Source organism: Cavia porcellus, unplaced genomic scaffold (assembly GCF_034190915.1).
Source record: "Cavia porcellus strain 051 isolate PalLab524CR breed Dunkin Hartley unplaced genomic scaffold, mCavPor4.1 scaffold_33, whole genome shotgun sequence".
Taxonomy (NCBI): domain Eukaryota; kingdom Metazoa; phylum Chordata; class Mammalia; order Rodentia; family Caviidae; genus Cavia; species Cavia porcellus.
The window spans coordinates 23,412,516-23,434,395 of NW_026947516.1; the positions used below are offsets into that span (position 1 = coordinate 23,412,516).

Consider the following 21,880-nt stretch of genomic DNA (forward strand, 5'->3'; position numbering starts at 1 on the left):
TTTAGCTCCATTGTATTTAACTACTTTTTTGCTTTCTTTTCAGGTATCTGGCACAATTTTGTCCTTGCCCTCTTGGGTGTTTTAGCTCTTATTCTCCTCCCAGTAATTCTCTTGCCATTTTATTACACCGGAGTGGGAGTACTTATCACTGAAGTTGCTGAGGTAAATAATGTATTACTTAGGGCATTTTTGACCTGATGTTTTGATGTAATACTTAGCATTTAATGTCAGGTACTTCCATTCAAGCTTTTCCCATACACAGAATGCTGTTACTTCTGAAGAAATTACTGTAATCTTTTTAAATCTAAATATAATGTCGCGCCAAACATGGTGGCGTATGCCTCTAATCCGAGCACTCAGAAGGCTGAGGCAAGAGGATCCCTGCAAGTTCAAGGCCAGCCTAAACTACATGGTGAGACCATGTTTTAAAAAAAGAAAAAGAAGATATCTTAGAAGTAAAATGAAACTTCACCTGTCCAGCTAGAACATTTCTTAAAGAGTTTAAGCTACTGTACTCAATTCTATTTCATTCCCTTAGACAATAACTATTATGATGGCATCAAATCTTCTATTCAGACATTCTGAAAAGGAATATTGCCTTTGTGAGAAATTGGCTTACATAGTTATTGCACTGAGGGTATGCCCTGCATATTTGGAACTTTTTTAATATAAGGACTGTCTTCTAATTAATTGTACCCACTGAAAGTTTCCTCCAAACTTTTAATTAAAAGTTTGAGAAAAAATTACCTTTTTTTTTTTTCTTTTTTGCTGCTGGGATTTAAAACCAGAGGCATACATATGCTAAGCATGTGCTACACCCCAGCAACAGTCAACAAGGAGATTGTTTTTGTTTTTGTTTTTTGTTTTTTTTGAGACAGTGTCTCACTATGTAGTGCAGGCTGGCCTTGAACTCACTTATGTAGTTCAGGCTGGCCTCAGACTCATGGTGATCCTCCTGCTTCAGCTTCCCAAGGGCTGTGATTATAGGGATGTGCCACCAGATATTTGTTTTTAATTGTGAAAAATAAAAAAAAAAAATCTTTGGAAAATTGGGGAAAGCAACTAAAATTGCTAAGTTTTAGCTTGCTAATTTTCTGGGACTATGGCTCTTAGATTAAAAGCTGAATTATTTTCCACATTATTCAGTATGTTCTACTCTACTGACTCTGTGTCTTTTACTATTATTTGTTCAGATTAATCTTAGCTTCTCTTCATGCCTTGTCTGATTTGATTTTGCCTTTTTTCTAAGGACTCACCTGCTGTTGGACCCAGAGGCCTTTTTGTGGGAGACCTTGTCACTCATCTACAGGATTGTCCCGTTACTAATGTACAAGATTGGAATGAATGTCTAGATGCCATTGCCTATGAGCCCCAGGTTGGCTACTGTATAAGTGCATCAACTTTACAACAGCTAAGCTTCCCAGTTAGAGGTATGTTATTTCTTCAGTATAATTTAATGCTTTAAGCATTAATACCTTCCATTCACTAATCCTTAGATCATATCTATGGCTTCATTTTGTTCGTCTCCTTTTTTGTGGTTTTTTGAGACAAGATCTTGCTATGCAGTTCTGTCTTGCCTTGAGCTCACTTTGTAGCCCAGGCTGGTCTCAAATTTGCAGTTATCCTCCTGCCTCAGCCTCCTGAGTGCTGCGATTACAGGCATGAGCCACCACGCCCGACTATGTTCCAGTCTTGTTAAAGAAATTCCAGTCCTTTTAAAGCAATTCAGTAAAAGGAATAAGCCCAAACAAATAGATAATCTTTTTGGCAAGTTAGATACTAAATATGTTTGTTTGCTCTATTGTATATAATCGTTGAACTTCTACCAACTTTTATAGTATCATATTTGACTCTCAGGATTCTATTGTGTAATTTTCTGCTTAAAAGAAAACTTTGTGTGGAATCAGCATTCAAACTCAACCTAATTAATTTTAATCAATACCCGCAATATGATATTTATTTTTATGTATGCATGTAATATAGAATAGTATCTTAATTTATATATCTGTGCAGTTTTATAAAATTAATGTGAATAACATTAAGTGCTTCTCCTTTGCATAAGCTTTTTGGTTTTTGATGCTGTGCATGAAACCTAGAGCATTGTGTATACAAGCCACACACTATACTGCTAAGCTAATCCCCCAGCTCCCTGCATAAGCATTTGTCAGCACAGACAAATAACTGATAGTTAAAACTGAATACAGAAAACCGAAGTATAAGCATTCTATATTAATATATTGTTAGCACAGGTATGTAGTAAGGAACAATTAAAAGAAATAAAAGAAAATTGGCAAACAGATAGAAGCTGACATTTAGAAAAGATTTTCTTCTGGCTGAAACATAGTAAATGTCAACAGTTCTGGTCATACCTATGTGTGCTTGATGGCATGTCTAAACCTATTTAGGGTAGAGTTTTCTATGCCTTTTATATGGCAGAAACCAAAGAAAGTTATCTTGGCTTCCAGAAATACCCTATAGAGGTAGATATGTTGCCCTGAGCAAGTGTCTGAAGCAAGTAGCTGAAGCAAGTGTCTTCTTAGAACCTGCTGAACATTTTGGGTTGTTTGAGCTTTGAAACATAAGCCTCTACATTATGGTAACCATTGTTGATAACCTTGTACTCTGTTTTTACATCATGTGCTATGTCTATGCTTGGTTTTGACTGACAGATTTGTTTTGCCATATTTGACTTTATTCTCTTCCAAAAAAAAAAAAAAAGTAATAAGAACTAAGGAGTAATAAAACCCAAAATGTGTAAATTGTGTTGTAAAAAAAGAGAGGGAAAAAAAGTGCTCTAAAGGATACAACTGCAAGTGTGTTTAGGGGTGTGAAATAGATGACCATATTAATGGTTTTGGTTGGATCATTGAACACAACTGTTTGCGGTCTTGCTGTTTTAATGTCCACTTTGCATGCTTTGATACTGTGACTTGAGCAACTATCTCTAAGATGATAATGTGTAATCTATTAACTGGTGATTTCTTACTGTGTTTTTTTTTTTTTTTTTGTAGTTCTGTATTACTTGTACCCTTACACTGTTTTGTTTTGTTTTGTTTTTTCTCTTTTTCCTCTTAAATAAAATTAAAAAAAAAAAAAAAAGAAAAAGAAGCCTCTCTACTGTTTGTACAAATCTGAAGACCCAAATTTTTGAAAGTGTTGGAAATACAAATTATCCTCACAGCCTATTTTGGTTTTTTTTTGTTTTTTTTTGTTTTTTTTGGTATCAGGAATTGAACTCAGGACCTTGCACTTGCCAGGCAAGCGCTTATGTCACTGAGCTATATCGCCAGACAACAGCACATATCTTTAAGTCAAGAAATGCCCTATACCCTTGTCTGCATCTACTGGTATAAGCATATTAATTAATCAGGAATGATTTTACTGCTGTGCACAGTGGTACACATTTGTAATTGCACCTACTTAGGCTGCTGAGGAAGAAGAATCACAAATTTAAGGCCAGCCTGTGCAACTTAGTGAGACTCAACCTCAAAATAAAAAGTAAAAGGGCTGGAGGATATAGCACAGGGGTAGAGTACCGGTAGGTTCAATCCCAAGATTGCAGCACAAAAAATTGTATTAAAGTACTGTGTTTCACAAAGGCAAGGCAGTAAGAACTGATTTTTGAAAACTTTTTCAAATTAGTTTTCTGCATAATCCATTTTAAGAACCTTTATACAAAATTCTCAAACTTTTTTGTTTTGAGACAGGGTCTCGCTGTGCATTTCAGGCTGGCCTTGAGCTCACTTTGTAGCCCAGGCTGGTCTCAAACTCGTAATGATCCTCCTGCCTCAGCCTTCCGAGTGCTGGGATTACAGGCCTGAGCCACCATGCCTGGCTAAAAATTCTCAAACATTTATAAAAGTTGAGAGTACTATAAACATTTCCTCTTATATTTTTCTCCAAGCTTTAGAAATTACGAATATTATGCTAGTTTTTCATTTAAGCAGCCTGCTTTTTGGGAAGTAATTTAAAGCACATCCTAGACATCCTATCATTTCATCCATAAAATTAAGTCTGTCTTAAGTAGATGACTCTTTAAATATGATCACAATACTTTTACCATACCCAACAAATTAGTGTCCAGTTGTCCATTTTTTTTCGGTGGGGGAGTGCTTTGAGACAAAGTCTCAGTCTGTAGTCCAGGCTGGCCTTGAACTACTTTGTAGCCCAGGTTGGTTTTGACCTTAAAGTGATCCTCCTCCCTTGACCTCCCGAGTGCTGGGATTACAGGCATGCACCACCACTCACAGCCTAATTTTTTTAATATTTAGTTTAAATCAGATAGTACAATATGTCTTCTAAAGTCTTTTTTTTCTAAGTCTTGATTTATAACAGTTCCTATGTTTTTTAAAATGTCTTTTTTTTGATAAAACTAGGGAATTTGTTTTATCGAAGTTTACACATTCTGAATTTTTCTGGTTATGTTATCTTGTGATATTACTAACATGTTCAGATGCCCATAGTTTCCTATAATCTAGTAATTAGACCTGCAGCGTTAATTTTATACAGGAGCCCTCTCCCTTTTTTCCTTTTGACAAAAAACTTCATAGGTTGCACTTGGGACTCCCTCTTGTACCATGTCAGAACCATGCCCGGCTAAGTGCTGCTTTTTGACTTCAAATTGGGTGAATCTGTTTTTATAATATAAAATCAAACTGCAGCAAGTAGCCGGCAAGCTGAATAGGGAATTACATGACTGTTTCCAGATTCATATGCAGTTTTAACTTTTTCTCTTAAAAAGGAAAATTTTCATTACAAATATACCTTTAGATAGCAGATTCTAATAAGCACTGTATTTCTCTTTAGCATACAAACGGCTAGATGGTTCCACTGAATGCTGCAGCAATCACAGTCTCACAGATGTGTGCTTTTCCTACAGAAATAATTTTAATAAGCGTTTGGTAAGTTGTCCCAAGGCAATTTTGCTTGTCTGATGTAATTATTACAAAATCAGAAAAGGCTAACATAGAACCTATGAAAACCTCTCTCTTTTGTTCTGTTTACTTTTTTATCATTTTATTAAAACCACTACATTTCAGATGTCACATTTCATCTGAGAATCTTTAAAAATTTATAGTGTAACAATATCTGATACAGCCACAGTGGGGTATTTCAAGTTAGTTTATAGTAGGTGCACATAAATACCATTTCTTTTATATGAACTTAATTCCTAATATTCTAGGTGACACAAAACTATTGAGAGAATTTAAGTTAGATTTTTCTTGTTAATAGATCATTTTTAATATTGAATAATTAATATTTTATTCATAGCATACATGTCTACCTGCCCGGAAAGCAGTTGAAGCCACTCAAGTTTGTAGAACCAATAAAGATTGTAAAAAAAGCTCAAGTTCAAGTTTTTGTATAATACCTTCTTTGGAAACTCACACTCGCTTAATAAAAGTGAAACACCCACCTCAAATTGATATGTTGTATGTAGGTCATCCACTGCATCTTCACTACACAGGTTGGTATTATTGGTAGACCCTCAGGTGGGTATTACTATGGTAGAGCCTTAGAAAATCATTAAGATCGTGCATATTCTCAGTGGTAGAAACTCAGTACAAATCCTTACATTAATTTCATGTATTATAAATTTGATCACTTATCAAAGTCTTACTATCTTTTTCTTAAGCATTGAATGAAGCATAGACTTTAGGAAGATAATTTGAATTTATGAAGCAAGAGGAAAAAACTTGCCCGAGATTTCCTTCCCCATTGTTTATTCCCAAATTAAATAGATAATCTCTCAAGTGTTCTCTTAGAGTTCATCAGATTTATCCAAGCTCCCCAAAGCAATAGCAAGAGTTGCAGACCCTAAGGAATACCAAGATACAAAGAGATATGACTAAAATTTATGCATGACCAATGAATTATATATGAATATAATTTCAAAATTTGACCAGTATCGTCATTTTGCCAGGGGCCACATGATTGGCCTAAATATATGGCTTCTGCATATTGACTGGATATCATATAGTCTAACTCATTTTATTGTACCAAATTCCTTTATGTTACATTTTTAATAAATTTACCATGCAATTTTCCCACTCAACATATTCAATTGAATAGTTTTCTCGTATATCCAGAGGTGAGCAACTGTCACCACAATGTACTTGCAAAACATTTTCATCGCCCCAATAAGAAAGCTACTCATTAAGCAGCCACCTGCTGTCTCCTTACCCCCTAGTCCTTAGCAACCACAAATGCACTTTGTGTTTCTGCAAATGTACTTGTTCTGGACATTTCATATAAATGTAATATTTGGTGACTGGTTTATTTCATGTGACACAATTTTTTTTAAGGTTCATCTGTGTTGCAGCATGAATCAGCACTTCATAACTTATATAGCCAAATAGCATTCCATTTTATGGGCAGACCAAAATTGTCTTTATTCATTTACATATAGGATATATAGGATATTTATATATAGGATATATGGATATATAGGTTTTATGGTACTCTTTAAAAGGCTTTCATATTATATTTTATCCTGAGAGAAAACCTGGGTTATATTTCTTACCTATTGGTTTGACACTAAATGACTCTTCCAAACATTAAATACACTATCAATAATTAAAGAAATATACATACTTCAGGTAATTCATAAATGTCTACTATGAGTTCTCCCTAGTTACAAGATAAGTTTTAATGTTTTGAACAAAAACAAGATTATGAAACTACTTGTTTTAATCCGTTTTTTAGCACTGAAGTAAAGAACTAAGACCAAAAAATGTGAAGTGCTATATAGTTGGAGTAAATGTGAAAAGATAAGAACTCTATTGATACAAATTATAGAATATTTTAAGTCAGCCTCTATATTTGATAGTAATACTTGGTTCATAGTATCTTTATCTTACTCTCACCCTAAAATATAAGTATACACTGGGATGTGAATTTTTTATTACACTATTTTTATCAAATGTTTCAGAATAATTGATTGCTTTCAGTGTGAGATATATAGCCTGCCTGCATATGTTTAGGAAGGACTTTCTCAACCAATTTAATGGCTAGCCCAATATTGACCATATGGTAAAATTCTTAATACTGTTGCTAAGGTGTTATAAATAATACTCATTATTCCTTGGTTTTCTTTTTTAGTGAGCATCACCAGTTTTATCCCACGTTTCAACTTTCTCAGCATCGATCTCCCAGTGATTGTGGAGACATTTGTCAAGTATCCTTTCTAGTATGAAAAATTGTTTTTACAAATATTTTACTTGAAGTTTGATTAGTTTTGCCTTGAATAGAGCATTCTAGATATAGACTGTGCAGATATTGATTGCTAACAACTAAAGCAAGAGACTTTAAAGTTGAAAGAGATCATGTTATATCTAGAAAGGAAACTGGAGAAAGATTAATCATGGAGGGAGAAATATTAAGATGTAGAAAAGAAGGAATCTAAGATGCAAATCGATACTTGAATTTATAGCTGTAAAACCTTTCAGTAAAATTATAAAAAAGGAAGTCTTCAGTAATTAGTGAAGTAATAGACTCTGACCTATCTAACTTTTTTAGTTCTGATTAAATGGAAGATGACTTCTATATGCATAACCAGGAATTACATAGAATAAATGTATTGCACAGCTAAAAGGAGGAATGTCTAAGGAAGATCAAACTTACCTCCATTACTAAAATAGCAACGCAGAGGGCAAAATCTCATGTGGTCTTTAGTGTATAATGTTTAAAAATGAAAGGTGAAAAGTTTCTTTAAATTGATTAATATATAGACTTCAATCAATGTAAAGTTTTGGAGGTGTTCTTTGTTTGAGTCACTTTTGAATCTTTTTTAAATTTCTTCATTAATTTTTGACAAAATGAAATGGAAAACAAATTAGCATTACTAAAAGTATATAATCAAGATTGCTCCTTGAAGTCTTTGCAACTTTGTCTGCAGAGGCTTACGCTGTAATCATTTTTTTTTTTTTTTGAGATATATTTCAGGCTGGCCTTGAACTCACTATGTAGGCCAAGCTGACCTCAAAATCACAGCTTATCCTCCTGCCTCAGCCTCCTGAGTGCAGGGATTATAGGCATATGCTACCACATCCAGTTATACTGTAGTCTTATAGGTAATAATATAATAAATAACAATAAAACAAGGTTCAAGGGTCAAAAATTTTTGTTTTTAATAAAGATTTTCTAAGGATCATAAAGTAGATTAGGGGCTAGGAATGTAGAGCAATTATTTAATGTTTGTGAGGCCCCTGGGTTTGTTCCCCAGGACTGTAGAAACAAAAGAAAATAAAAGTTAAATGTTCTTTTAATGTTTTATCCCATATACATTCCTTTCCCTTGTTATATCACTAAGTAATTATAAGGACTTAGTCTTCATAGCAGTTCATATGGATTGGTTAGTCTCTAAGTGCTTTGTCTTTATTTTTCTTATCAAAGTTTTTGAGCTTCAAAGTAGTATAAACTTATTCATTTTAAATAGTAGAGATCTATGAAGGAATGAAAAAGATTTAAAGAACAATTGGAAGTCTGGTGTAATTTCATCCAGTCCAGTCCAGTATCTTCTGACTCATGGATAGTCTCCACTTGGATATCATAGCTGGATCCTTAACTGATTTTAACCCAGGTATCTAATTTCCCTCTCTGGAGCTCTAGCTATTGTTAATGCAGTGCCCTGCTTTGCTTTGGATGGTCAGTGGATTTTAAACTCATTCCTGGATGCTACCCTTACCTCAGTGATTGGAGATAATGATGTCAAGGATCTGATAGGATTTTTTATCTTGCTTGGTGGCAGCATACTTTTGGCTGCCAATGTTACCCTGGGACTCTGGATGGTCACAGCACGGTAATATCTGTATTCATTTGACAGATGTCTGAGTTATGTGGTAATATCCATTGACAAGAATGTACAGTGTTTCCTTAAAATTACATTTTGGCCAACATCTTTGAGCTTCTTATAGATTCAAAGTACCTAAACTGTGTGGTGATGATAAGCAAAAGAAATGAAAGGTACAGTAACTTAATACATTCTAGTTTTAAATATTTATAGAACAATTTCTAAACAAGTACAAATTCATGTAACACCATTTTGTGTAACTATATGTAGCACTGAAATAGTGTAAAGGAAAACAGAACTGGGTGGAGATAATTAGGAAAAATTTAGTATCACTTGTCAACATTTAAAGGTGACCAGACTTTTTCTAAGCAGAAGAATGAATGTATTAGCCTCTAGCTGTTGTTCTTTGTCTTGTTTGAAAAGCATTTTAAAAGTTAATGGGCTGTTACTTTATACTTTGAAAACTGAGATCTGCTTACAATTAAATTAATAAAATTTTATAAAAGAATCTGCTGACATCAACACGGAAGTCTTTGTCAAATGATACCAAGGAAATAAACAGAGCTGGAGGTGGGGCCTCTGATGTCATGAGCTAATTTTTACCCCACAAGTGCTGCCTAGTTGATAATGTGTCTTTATACCCTATGAAGCAGCGTTAGCCTTTTTACTCAGCTGCAGGAAGTGTCTCACACCAGCAGCCTATGAGCTGAGGCAGTCAAGGTTAAACCTCAGAACTAAGCCAAGTCCTCTGACAGATCACAATATACCCCCCCTGGATCTTCAGCAGACTGGGTACTGTTCTCTAGAGCTTTCAGGCTTACAACACTCCCAGGGTAGATGTTTTCTCTTTTGCTACTGAGGCCATCTAGGCCTGTCTTTAAGAAGCTATGACCTTAAACTTTGAGCCATACTCTGTCCTTACCAGCGGGCTTCCATGCTTCTCTGTGCTGGATTTATTAAACATCTAGACCTTGCCTTCCATCCTACTTTTAAGCTACCTCTGTGGGTCCACAGAAGACCTGGTAGTACAGTAACAGTGGCTACACATGACAAGGTACAAAAATCAATTTGCCAGCACCTAGGGATGGTCTCTTGAACCTGAAAAGGCCACACCTGGTTTCAGTGGTTTCCCACTATTTAGGGAATAGAGCAAAAACCCTGGGAAATTTGGGAAGTCAACAGGCCAGTATGAAGCTGTTACTTTTAGAGGTCTGTAAGCATGCTGGGATGTGTTTGTGTGTTCACGTTTCAATACTAAGGTTTGAACCCAGAGACTTGCTCATGCTAGGCAAGTGCTCTGCCACCAAGCTACATCCCTAGCCCTTTCGATTTTTTGAGAAGATCTCAGTTGCCTAGACAAGCCTTGAACTTGCAATCTTCAGCTTCCCAAATAGCTAGGATTTATGGGTATGCACCACCAATCCCAGAAAGCATGTTGTTTTTTTGATAAAAAATACATATTTATTTCATATACTCAAGAGGTGATAAAAAGCAATAACCCATTAATAACAGCCAATCACACTTCTTCACTAAGTGAAGGACTCCCTCCATAGGGTTATCTTTTTCAGATCATTAGTTCTGTAAGTATTAAAACTTTTAAATCATTTTAAAGAAACTTTTAAGATAATATAAATTTTCCTTCCTTCTTAAATGGGTATTATATATTGAATATAATTTTAACATTTTATTAGTGGTTCAGCTTATCAGCTAATACCAGTACTAAAAACTTACAAATTAGTGGTTTTTGCCAGAATGTGGTATTTATTGTATTCTTAGGCAGTCATTCAGGACCAAAGTATATTAGCATGGTCAGTTCAAGTAGTCTTGGGGAATACCATGAAATACTTATATAATTAATTTAATTACACGAATTTAGCAGTTTATTAAAGTGTATATGTTCAAGTCAGTTTTGGAAAACAGAAAAATGTTTTGCAGTACTGGGGTTTAAACCCAGGGTCTCATGCATGATGGGCAAGTGCTCTATAACTGAGCTACCTCCGTGACCCAAGAAAAATTTTGCAGAGGAAATTCTACCCACTATTTTTTTGTGTGGGTAAAGAAAAGCAGAAGCAAAACCTCATTTTATCTTAACTGTTAAGCACAGTACTCTGCTAATCCATAGGATCAGGAACTACAGGGGCAGGAAATTGAGCAGATCAGTACCGTTTGTATAGGAATGGTCTCATCGTGTAAGAAAGGAAGTGTTAAATGTTGTCTCTTCAGCTTGACTATGGGCTCTTCTAGAGCAAGGTCCATGTCATATTCAGCTTTGCCTTCTAAGTGCAGTGCATGAGACATCATAAGTACTTAATATGGTTGAATGGATGGTGATTAATGTTATTTATGGATTAAAAAAGCATGCTCCTATTTAAGTAAGCTGTACAAAGTATTATTGAATATTTACTGTAAATATGTATTAACATTTAAAAAATTGGAAGGTCTTTATGTCCCTGGTGTATTATCATCTTTATGAGAAGAATCTATTTTAGTTTCTGTAGAGCAGGTAGAAAAATGAGTTTTGAGGATTTGAAGAAAGTATCCTATATTGTCACTTTGTTTAACAGTGAAATTTTATTCTATGTTCCTCCTCTGCATTGTTTACATTTTTGAAAAAAAATTTTAGTCACCTACAATCAGTAAAGAATGTATTCTCTTCTCAACATCTCAATTTAAAAAGACATACAGTTAACCTTTTGAACTTTGGGTAATTGCTCTTCTGAGTCATTGTCCTCACATCAAATTGTAGGCTTGTGTTTCATAGCTGTGTGTCTCTCAGATATCATTTTGTCTCATGGTATTTAATGCATATCCACACACTAAGGATACACAGGGATTTTTTTTAATAAATCCTTTGTGCAGTTAAGTTTATTCTTAAGATTTAATTTGAAGATATCATAATTGCTGGCATTTGATATTTAGCAATAAAAGAACAAATATACCAGCATTTTATGTTTATCATTATCTGTGTGTTCCCTTTTGAAAAAATTGTGGTTTTTATCAAAACTCTTGCCCTTACAAAAGTAAGATCTTAGTCATTTTTAAATCTTGATTCTAAAAGCAGCCTTCAGTTTTCATTCATATAATCAGGATGAAAGTTAATGCAAGCCTCAGACAGAAATCTTTTAAATGAGGCTCCTGTGCTCTCACTGCTCTTGGAAATGGCTGGTATATGAATAAACAAAGAGTATTATGACATTTCCTTTCATTGGAGTCTGATGGAATTCTTCTGTAAGTTCGTCTTTCTTTTTAGGAATTCTTGAAAGTGTTTTAACCATAACATTTGGTTTATTTTTGACCTTTTGCCATAATGCATCCTATCGTGTTGCCGACACCAACCTCCTCACCATTCTTTCCCTCTCCATCTTATTACCGTGGGCCCCAAAAAAACTGGCCGAGAATTTAGCTCACTTCCTGATTGGCTAGCCTGGTTCCACTTCTCACCACGGATCCTATTACACTACAATTAGAAGCTGAATGACTGATCATCTAGACTACTTTTAAAAATTGGCTTTATTGAGATAAGTACCATAGAATTCAGCCATTTAAAGTATGCAATTAAGTGTAAACAATTTTTTTTAATATCTGATCAGAGTTGTTTTAGTAAACATCTAAACATGATAGTAAAACATCTGATCAGATGTACCTATGATAAAAGACAGGGAGGGTAAATACGTTATTTCACAACTATATTAGCTCGAGTAATTTTCACCACTGAAATGGAGTTGAATAACATTTATTTTATCAAACTATGGCAGATGAATTCAGTGAAAAAAAAAGCCTGGAGGAAGTTGTAATTCTAATTGCAAAGCAAGTTAAAATGCATAATTTAATTTCCCACTTAAGAGGAGAAAAAATACCTTCTTAGTTTTGTTTTGCTAAAGATTAATGGATAACCAACAGTTGTCCCTTATTATTAACTAGATGCTTCTCAAACTTTTCTACTAACATGTTACTAATGCTGTAGTGGAAGGAAAATGCAGAAGGATCCAAGGGTACAGTCCTATAATTGGCTCTCTGTGGAAGTCTTTCTCTTAAATTCATGTAAGTAGATCTTGTATTCCATTAATCAGATATTATAAAGCCAGTTCTCCTCTTAAAGATATGAAACTAAACTAAAAGACTTGGACTATAACAATACTAAAATATTTTTTATTTCTAAAACATTGATAGAAACTTTATAGCAGCCAGCCTATAGACTAGTGACAGTCTGAGGTGGTGCTTTTGTCCATCTATTATGAAAGATGAAAAAAAGCTTGTCAACAGTATTGCTATAGGACTCTTAGCTATAAATTAAAGATAATATATGTGTGATGCTAGAAAGCGGCCTGCTGCCCTTTATCTGAGAGCTCCCCCTTCTTTGGATTGTGGAAATTTAATTTCCTTTACATACATGAATGAATTTCCAGATTATCCCTCCTTAAATGGCTTTTTGTAACTGATACTCTGGTAAGACACGAGAGTTCCATGTTTCCCCATCTCCTTACCACCACCAGAAATACCTGATTTCAGTGTTCTGGCAGACCTGTTGAGTATAAACTGGTATTTTATTATAGTTTTCATTTCTCAGATCATTCATAAAATTGTATATCCATATCATTTTTTGCCATTTTGAATTTCATTTTGCCAGTTGCTTATAGATATCCTTTATTCAACTTTCCATCGAGTGTCCTGGTTTGTCTTATGGATCCATCAGAATTTCTTGTATATTCTTGATTAGGAGTCAACAGACTATAGCCTTGTAGATTAAATCCTGCTTGGTACGGATTTTAGTAAAGTTTTACTGAAACACCTACACACATTCAATCATGTATGTATTGTCTTAGGATGTTTTTGTTTTACAATGGCTGAGTTGAGCAATTGCAGCAGAGACCACGTAGCCCACAAAGGCTAAAATATTTGCTGTATTTTTCAAATGTACAGAATAACCCATGTTCCAGATATCTGTTACCCGCTTAAGATGTTGCAAATAGTTTTTGCAACCTGTTACTCATCTGTAAATTTTATTTATGAGGTGTTGAATAAAGATCTTTACTTTGTTGACTTGTTTGTGTGTTTTGTGAATCCCTGAAACAGTCCTATCCTGTCTCGAAATTACAATAATATTCTCCTACCTTTTCTCCTATTTGCTTTAGAGTTGCACTTTCACGATGAGATCTTTAATTTCTGAAACATAGAGTATCCAAGTTTGTTTTTCTGTACAGACTGAACTATCCTTAAGATGGACATATAATATTTTTCTTTTAAATAAAATGGTTTCTGTAAGTCTCTTAATGTGCTACCTAGTATATTCATATTACTATCTTCTTATTTCAGAATTCGGAATTCTGACATGCTTTACCCTGCTCAGTGCTCACTGGTGGTACACCTTGCCTCCTTTTGGTATTCTTGCTAGGTTTCCAGTACCTTGAGGGTAGTTCTGGTTGTCCAAGTGACTATCAGGCCATGACCCTCCTAAGCACTTTTTGTCCTGATCAAATAGGCCAAAAATTGTAATATTTAAATATTGGCTAAGGGACTGGGGATTTAGCTCAATGGCATAAGCGCCTGCCTTGCAAGTGCATGGTCATGAGTTCGATCCCTGGTACAAAAACAAAAAATATTGGCTAAGTATTTTGCTTACTGCAGATAGAGACAATAACTATGTTAATGGCCATGTTCCCTGATGAATTATACATAAACAAGTATAAATTTGACAATGTATTATAAGGATTTTTCCATGTTATTAATACTCAATGGCTGCATAATAATGCTGCGTTAAATTTGCCATGATTTAATCACTCCCAAAGGAAATACTTAGTCTTAAGAAATAGTCCATACCAACCAATGAGTCATAAATTTATTTGCTTTGATAACAAATATAAGTAGTAAAATAACCTCTTGTTTGAAAAAAGTAAAACAATAAATAGTTGCCTTTTTTACTTTAGTAGTAAATGAAGTACATATCTCAAGTTTTAATTGAACAGAATGCTTAAATCAGTTTTTCCTTACAGGTTCTTTTAATAAAATTAGTATTTCTTATTGCTAAACAATACAGATGAGCCATGAATGCAATGTTCCATACTTAATCATTATATAACTAAAATAGATGAAGATAACTTACTTTAAAATCAGGATACCTGTTCCAAAGATATATTTTTTAACAGATGAATTAAAGCTTTAAAATCTCTGAAGCAAAAAGCATGTCAGTTAAAAATTTGATGAAAACAGTATCTTTTAATAATGACATGTTGAGCAAGCAGTTCCCCTTTCTGGTGGGCAGCTGTGGTGTGGCAGGCTGCGGCCCCTACAGGAGGAGAACCACCAGCGGCTCCTGAGATCCATGCCATGTTGGAAATTAGGACACTGGGAAACCAAGCAACTAGCCTCCCTCCCTGCTAAGCAATAGTGAGCCTACTAGTACACGGGCTGAGAGTCGAACATCCCACTTCTCCTATCCCCCTTCTCCTGCCTGCCCCCTGTTATCAAATGGGAACCAGAGATGTGAGCATCTCTCGGGAAGTTGACCATAGCAAATAAGGGAGATTTCCTTCTACCATCTCTTGGAAGGCAAATATTTCTATTACTGTTTTGCTTTTGTTCTGATTAATGGTACTGCTGTATTCAATATTTTGTTTTGATAAGTTCTATAATGTTCTGTATTTCATTTTGTTTTGATATACATGATTGACATTACAACTATTGTGAAAATAACAATATATACTGTGATACCTATTACTGTTTTCCCGGTAACATGCTGTGAAGTTCTGTACCAATTTCTGAAAAAAAAAGAGCAGCTTTCAAAAAAAAAAAAAGACCAAAAAAAATTATAGGGGTTGTAAGGGTCAAAAATAAGCCATTGTGGCATAAAAATATTTTGAGCTGAAGGCATTTGAATTACTGAAATTCCTTATCTGCCTGAAAAGCAGAGCCTTCCAAATAACTTAGTTGTCATAAACCTATAAACCTACCTGGGAGCAACTTACTTATCTTTCAAAAGTAAATCATTGTTTTGTTTTGTTTTTATCATAAATATCTGTCACCAGACAGGATCTGTAGAGGTTCCCAAAAGAGGTGAAGAACCTCGACTTACACTAACCACAAAATTAGTTTGCTGACTCCTATTGCAGAAAAGGAGGAGTCTTCTCCAGAGGTGTTGAAAAGATCTTCCATCTTGATGAAAGCAAGATAAATTTAGAGAGAGCTTTCTTTTCCACCTCTTCCTTCTTGTTTTTCTGTTTGTTTTTGTTTGGTTTTGGCCATACTTGTTTAATAATCTGTAGTTGTTTAACACACACTTAAATGGTCTTACTGGGGGAGAGGAAAAAGGAGGTTCTTGCAAATTCTCAAGGAAATGTCAAAAAGGCAAATTATGGCCAGTATTATCCATTTGTTGTTTTTTTTTTGGGGGGGGGGTTAACTGGATGAATAGCACTTTCCTTACATAGGATTCTGATCTCAGGCTTTTTCATAGTGAGAACATGGAGATTTCAGTTGGAAGACAGCCGGAAATTGTACGAGTAGCATACTTGATCATCCTCTAGTAGCCAGCTTGTCTGTACAGGCAGAATGGTTCATCTCTCACCGGAAATCAGTGTACATGTAGATGGCTAGATGTTTTAAATGATCTCAGAATTGCTTGCCTTATTTATTGGGAAAATTAGGAAGTGGCCTTTAGGGACACTTCGGAATGTTACAACAACACAAGTACAACAAGCCAAGCCTTACACACTTAAACATTTGTTTGTTGAGAGCAATTCGTAAAATAAAATAAAATTAAACATTTTTTTTCCCTAACAAAAACAAAAATTATGAAGAACTTAACAGGAAAGTTTAAAAAGGTGACACAATTTTCTTTTTAGTATTCCTTGAATAGTTACGACAGAATAATTTCCACTTTCTGTTTGTTTCTTTAAATGGGGATTTTGGTCCAAAGTTTTGTTTGTTTCTAGTATCTGCTTCTGCCTCCCCCTCTCTCAGATCGGCTTCCTCCATGGTCACCACCTCTTCATGCTCCGCAGGTTGAACCGCTGCAGGGATTGCGTGAAGGAGGGTGCTTCCTTTCCATAGAAGGGGGAAGCCCTTGTTCCTGTCTGCCAACCCCATTGTGAGTAGCAATGACTTGAGTAGCAATGACTCTGGCTGCTTGAGTAACTGTCTCTACTTCCACCACATCTGTTCCGTGAGCTTCTGTAACCATCACAGCGACTGCTTCCACCCTACAATGGCGAGGCCCTCATGTAGGTGGAGCTTTACGTGCTTTACCATAACTCTCATATGAATCTCTGTAGGAACTTCCACACGGATGATCTGAGTAGTCACAACCCCCACCATATCCACCTCTCACTACAGCCTCATGATGAATAGTCATCACATGAACTGGAAGGACCATAATCATGGTAGATATAATCTCTTGTCTCATGAGAATTTGGGTAATCTCTGCTTGAATAGCTGTCTTTAGTCTGAATATCCATCATCTCTTGGAGACAAACATCTCTAAGAGAGGGCAGGGGGACTTCCGGGAGAACATGGCGGACAGATAACAGCAACTACCGGAGGCTCCCTGAAAGACTCGGCTCAGAAGCCAGGAATGGTGCGGACTAAGGAGACATAAGTCGGTGGAGATATGCTCTGCTGACTCAGGAACGAACTGGGCTGAGAGAAGCCAACTTGGAATGCAGTCCTGCTGCTAAAACAGGAACAGAAAAGACTCGGTGTGGAGGCTGGAACCACGCCATTGTAAGCCGCGATTTGGGTTTCCCGCCGCGCGGCGGCTGGCTGCCTCTACAGGGCGCGGCAAGGAGAGAGACGCGCGGAAGCTCTGAGAACGGCAATCTGCGAACGGCAGGGAGGCGTGCACTGACTTGTGGTGAGGTGAGTGAGAGAAACTGACACACTACCACAGTTTGACTCCAGCAGAGGACTTTCTGGGCCCGAGCAGTCCTGCGGGAGCAGGGTGCGGTGGCGACTCCAGTCACACATCCCCCTCTCGGGCGGGATTGGTGAAAAGTGCCTGGCCTGCGTGACGCTGCCGGCGGACCTGGTAGACTGTCCCAACCCAGATCCCAGAGCCTGACGGTGGCCGGGAGGGGAGACGCGTAGGCTGCCTGGTCCGTAACTCCCTGGTGCGCAGCGGTGAGCGGGAACACCTAACCGGCGCAATTCGATCAGGCTGTGGCTGACGGGGAGAGAAGCTGGGCCTCTTATACAAGCTTGCATATATAAGGAACAGAGAAGAAGAGGCAACATGGGAAGAGGCAGCAACAAGAAAGGCTCCTCGGCCTCCAATTCTGAGAAACAGGCAATAGCAGACACCACACCAATACACATAAGGCACCATATAGAGAGCCTCATAGACCAATTCAGGAATGAAGTTATCAATGACCTGAAGCTAGAAGTATGCAGAATAGTTAGAGAAATGCTAAGTACCACCCAAGAAAAAACAGGTGGTGGAATGGAAGAACAGAAAAAAAGGGGAGAATTGTTTGATGGAGAAAACAGAGAAAGCATAGAATACGTGAAGCAGGTTCAAAGGGACTACCAAGATACTAAGAAGTCTATAGAAGACTGGCATAACAGCTTGAAAGAAACTAAGGACAGACTATCTGAACTGGAGGGCAGACTTGTAATATGGGAGAATGAAATAAAAAACTTCTTAAAAGTAACAAAGAAACAAACAGCAATAATACAAAGACAAGAAGATGATAAGAGGATCCATAACTTAAGGATTAAGAACATAAAAGAAGAAGTAGGGACACAAACAAGTGAACTACAAAAGCTACTCACAGAAATAATCCAGGAGAATTTTCCTAATTTAGCAAAAGGTAAAGATACTCAGATGTATGAGGCATACAGGACCCCAGCTACCTACAACCCAAACAGAGCAACACCCAGGCATATAATAATAAAAATTCCAGAAATTCAATACAAGAACAGAATATTAAAAGCTGTAAGAGACAAGAAACAGACCACTTACAAGGGAACACCCATCAGAATTACAGCAGATTTCTCTGCACAAACCATCAAATCACGAAGAGCGTGGGGGGAAATAATTCAAGCATTGAAAGATAATAATCTCCAGCCAAGATTGAGATATCCTGCACAACTGTCCCTGGAAATTGATGGAAAAACAAGGTGCTTCCAGGATAAAGAGGAACTGGGGGAATTTGCAACCACCAATTCAACTCTACAGAGAGTATTGCAGGATATTCTAAAAAAAGAAAAATACAAAGAATCCAGAAATAATGGCAGAGAGGCCACAACGAATGGAGCAGAGAACAAAATGAAGAAGACAAACTGACAGCTACGGACAGAAAAAGAGCTTAACAGAAATGAGACAGAGAAGATTAGATGATAGGAACAGCTATTTTGGAGAAAATGACATCTTAATAGGTAATACAGATTTAGTATCATCTTGTTTTGAAGTCTCATCTAGCTTTTGTCCTTCTGTCTCCAATGGTCTAAATAGGCTGTATCTTATTGGATTTTATTATGTACGATAGTATAAGCAAAAACTGGATATTATTATGTATGATAGTATAAGCAAAAACCTTTTAAAGACAAGGAGATTATACAGAAACCATTGTTCATTTTGTTAGTCGATTCTAAATACTCTGTAATGCTGTCATTCTCTTGAATGGTTTTACATTGTTTTGATATACTTAATGCTACAGTATACGAAGTTGTACTCAAGGATTTCAAAGAAAGAAACAATATGGTAACTACTTTTAGGTTAGGATTATCTGGTGGTGAAACACTATTCTGCTTAAATGGTTATGTTTTGATCTGCGCTGTTTCGTTGTTATGCCCTCTTTTATCTCAATCTCCACTCCATTATTTACTTTTTTATCTTTATCCTTTTAATTAAAGGAAAAAAAATAGCAGGATATATTATAGTAACCCACTTTGACTTTTCATTACCTTGATTTAAAGCCCTGTATTACTCTCACCATCTGGTTTTTAACTGATGTTCCCCTATTCTGTTTTGCTGGATAGTATCAGGTTCGAAAGTTTAGGCATCAGCTGTGAAGATAATGAGATTCATTATGACGCCCATTCTTGTTGACTTTTATCTACTTTTGAAGACCTACAATGTCTCCAATGTTTTGGTTTTGTCGATTTTATTCTTTACTGTTTTGTTCAATTGTATTATAACTAATGATATAGGCAATTCTATTAGAGATAGCGGGAGGCATTATGGTAACCATTGTTGATCACCTTGTATTATGTTTTTACATTATCTATTATGTCCACCCTTTTGACTTGACCGATTCTGTTCTGTTATGTCACATTTGGTTTTACTCTCTTCCAAAAAAGTAATAAGAACCGTGGGAGCAATGAAACCCAAAATGTGTAATAGTCATGGTACAAAAGAGAGGAAAAGAAAATGCTCCAAACTATATAACTGCATGTATATTTAAGTGTATAAGATAGAAAATGATATCACAGAGTTTTATTGGATCAATGAACAGAACTGTTTGCAGTATCATTGATGGAATGTCCACTTTACAAGCTTTAATTTTGTGACTTGAACAATTATTTCTAAGATGACAATATGTAATCCATTAACTAGTAATTTCCTACTGTTCATTTTTTTTCTGTAAATCTGTATAACTTGTACCCTTTCCCTGCTTTTTTTTTCTTTTCTCTTTAAATAAAATTTAAAAAAATAAAAAAAAAACAAAAAAAAAAAAAGAGAGGGCAGGGGTTCCCTCTGAGGTGGGCCTCTGTAACTATCTCTTCCACGTGATCCAGGGGCTCTTCTTCCCATTCCACTGCTGCTGTGTGCTAGTCCTAATGGGACAGATCTTTTAGGAGGAGGACCCCCCACTTTGCAGTGGTGGCCCTCTTTTCACTGGAAGGGGTCCTCTGGAAGAACTCATGTTAAAATTCATGAAATAGCCACCATCCTCCATGTGCTCTCCATTTTAGACAGGCCCCCTAATTCCTCCACTTCCTCCTCTAAGACCTCTAGGAGTGCCTCTGTTTTTCAGAGGTGGACGTGGTCCTCCTCTACCGCTTTCAAATGATGGTTTGGTGGCTTGAGCCACCTTGATGGATTTCCATCTAAGGACTTTCCGTTCGTGTCCCTAGATGGATCCTTAGCAACCACTGGGCTTTCAAAGGTAACAAAAGCAAACCCTCTTGATTTATTTCTTAGTCTTTCATCAAAAGTACTGCCAATATCTGCCCATATTTTCCAAATACTACTTCAAGCATTTTCTCATTTGTTTCTGTATTAAGCCCACCAATAAAGAGCTTTCCTAGGTGATCTACTTCAGCCATTTTCCTCCCTGGTGAGTCAGAAGGGTGACATGGTCTCAAGCTCCTAGGAGCTTGCTGACAAGGGATGACCATGTAACCTGGCACAAGTGACAGCTACCAGGTACAGAACACACAACTGGGGAACCACTAGCAGTACTGTGCAACCACTTCTGGTAATTTCATAGGCATTTCATTTCATGGGAATTGGAAGTCACATTGTAGCCATCAAGAGGTAAGCAAAAACATGTGTGGTCAGTATGGGAACATACTTGGATGGAAAAATCCTTGGTCACTGATGACACAGTTTGGCCTATGACTATGAACCTGTAAATGTCTGATACATAAGACAATACAACTTCCTGTTCGATGTGCTACTTTAGTTGGACATTGTTATTTGCAGCTGATGACAACTGACTCAATGAAATTTTTTTTTGTCAAGACAGGATTTTATTATGTAGCTAAGGCTGGCCTTGAACTCACTTTGTAACCCAGGCTAGTCTCAAATTCTCAGTGATCCTCCTGCCTCAGCCTCCCAAGTGCTAGGATTACAGGTGTGCATCACTACAACCAGATTCAATGAGGTTTCAAACACAGTGCAGGAGGAAAATATTTTACACCAATTATTTCCTTTTGATGCTGGGAAGAAGTGTTACCAACATGACCTTATAAGAAAATCTTTGTAAAGAAGAGGGTCTGCTAGTTTAGATGCCCAAGAGTTGCCCTGGCAAGTCTCAGGATAACAGGATCAAAAAGCATTGTTTGTAATATACAATAAAAAAAAACACTATGAGTGAAACTGTACAGATTAGGAAAAATTTTGTTTAAATTTATTGACACCAAATTTTGCTT

At 36.3% G+C, this 21,880-nt stretch overlaps 1 protein-coding gene and 1 pseudogene across 1 annotated transcript in view; one reads left to right on the forward strand and one right to left on the reverse strand.

Moving 5' to 3' along the window:
• Positions 1-13,831, forward strand: part of Mbtps2 (membrane bound transcription factor peptidase, site 2) — a 39,629-nt gene extending 25,798 nt beyond the window's left edge. The window contains exons 6-11 of the mRNA XM_005002195.4: positions 44-162; positions 1,250-1,430; positions 4,807-4,901; positions 5,272-5,467; positions 7,102-7,177; positions 8,582-13,831. Coding sequence (XP_005002252.2) covers positions 44-162; positions 1,250-1,430; positions 4,807-4,901; positions 5,272-5,467; positions 7,102-7,177; positions 8,582-8,804 — 890 coding nt within the window. The 3' untranslated portion in view covers positions 8,805-13,831. The remainder of the gene's footprint in view (positions 1-43; positions 163-1,249; positions 1,431-4,806; positions 4,902-5,271; positions 5,468-7,101; positions 7,178-8,581) is intronic.
• A 2,884-nt stretch (positions 13,832-16,715) lies between these two features.
• LOC100721781 (RNA-binding motif protein, X chromosome-like) lies at positions 16,716-21,052 on the reverse strand (annotated as a pseudogene).
• Positions 21,053-21,880: the final 828 nt, after the last annotated feature.